The sequence below is a fragment of the Penaeus monodon genome, chromosome 27 (genome assembly GCF_015228065.2).
Source record: "Penaeus monodon isolate SGIC_2016 chromosome 27, NSTDA_Pmon_1, whole genome shotgun sequence".
Classification (NCBI taxonomy): Eukaryota; Metazoa; Arthropoda; class Malacostraca; order Decapoda; family Penaeidae; genus Penaeus; species Penaeus monodon.
In genome coordinates, this window is record NC_051412.1 from 21,462,914 (window position 1) to 21,463,804 (window position 891).

At 44.3% G+C, this 891-nt stretch overlaps 1 protein-coding gene across 1 annotated transcript in view; it reads left to right on the forward strand.

Moving 5' to 3' along the window:
- LOC119590688 (xanthine dehydrogenase/oxidase-like) overlaps window positions 1–891 on the forward strand; it is a 27,694-nt gene that overhangs the window by 6,147 nt on the left and 20,656 nt on the right. The window contains exon 4 of the mRNA XM_037939375.1: window positions 638–873. Coding sequence (XP_037795303.1) covers window positions 638–873 — 236 coding nt within the window. The remainder of the gene's footprint in view (window positions 1–637; window positions 874–891) is intronic.

Sequence of the window (891 nt, forward strand, 5' to 3'; positions counted from 1 at the left end):
ATTGCGTATTTATCAGGCAGAACAATAATTTTAAAGGCATACAAAGGTCTTCTGAACATACCCCTCTTATATAGCATTATACTTTCTCATCTTTTCAAGATACCGTAGCAACCTTAAGACGCAGTCCTTTATATCACAGTATTATTCTCCTTACAGACATAAGCCCAAACTAATCCCCTTTGTTCTGTTGTTGTCACGTAATTGCAGTAGATATGTAACGGGATTTTCTTTCTATAATACTTGGCTGTCAAAGTAATGTCTTATTAGCTTCGTTTTATCTCGTAGTCCTGTGATCTACGCCGAAACTGTTATTTTATGGCAAAAGCACTTTTCTGTAAATGGAGCTTGGGATACGTCTGTGGGAATGAAAATCCGGTAACTCCTTCCATCTATAACCTTTCTATCAAACTATGGCGTAAATCTGAGAGTCTTATTGATCACATATATGTATGACCTTTACTTCCATTACGTAAGGCACTCTTAAAATACAACATTATAGTAAGAACAACAGTAATAGTAAGATAATCCAACATTAGAGTAAGACCAACATTAATTGCATACAACATTAGAGTAAGAGAAACATTTCTCTACCACGAGAGCTATTCATGAACTCGACCTGAGTGCCTCGTTCTCCTAGACATTACTCAGCCAACGCGTGCCTGACTCCGGTGGCGTCGCTGCACGGGCGGGCTGTGACGACTGTGGAAGGCATCGGATCTACGAAGACGCGCCTCCATGCGGCGCAGGAGAGGATCGCCCTCGCCCACGGCTCCCAGTGCGGCTTCTGCACGCCCGGCATGGTCATGTCCATGTACACGCTGCTCAGGAACAACCCGAGGCCGACCATGGCGGACGTCGACGAGTATTTTGCTGGTGAGGCGAGCGGGCACT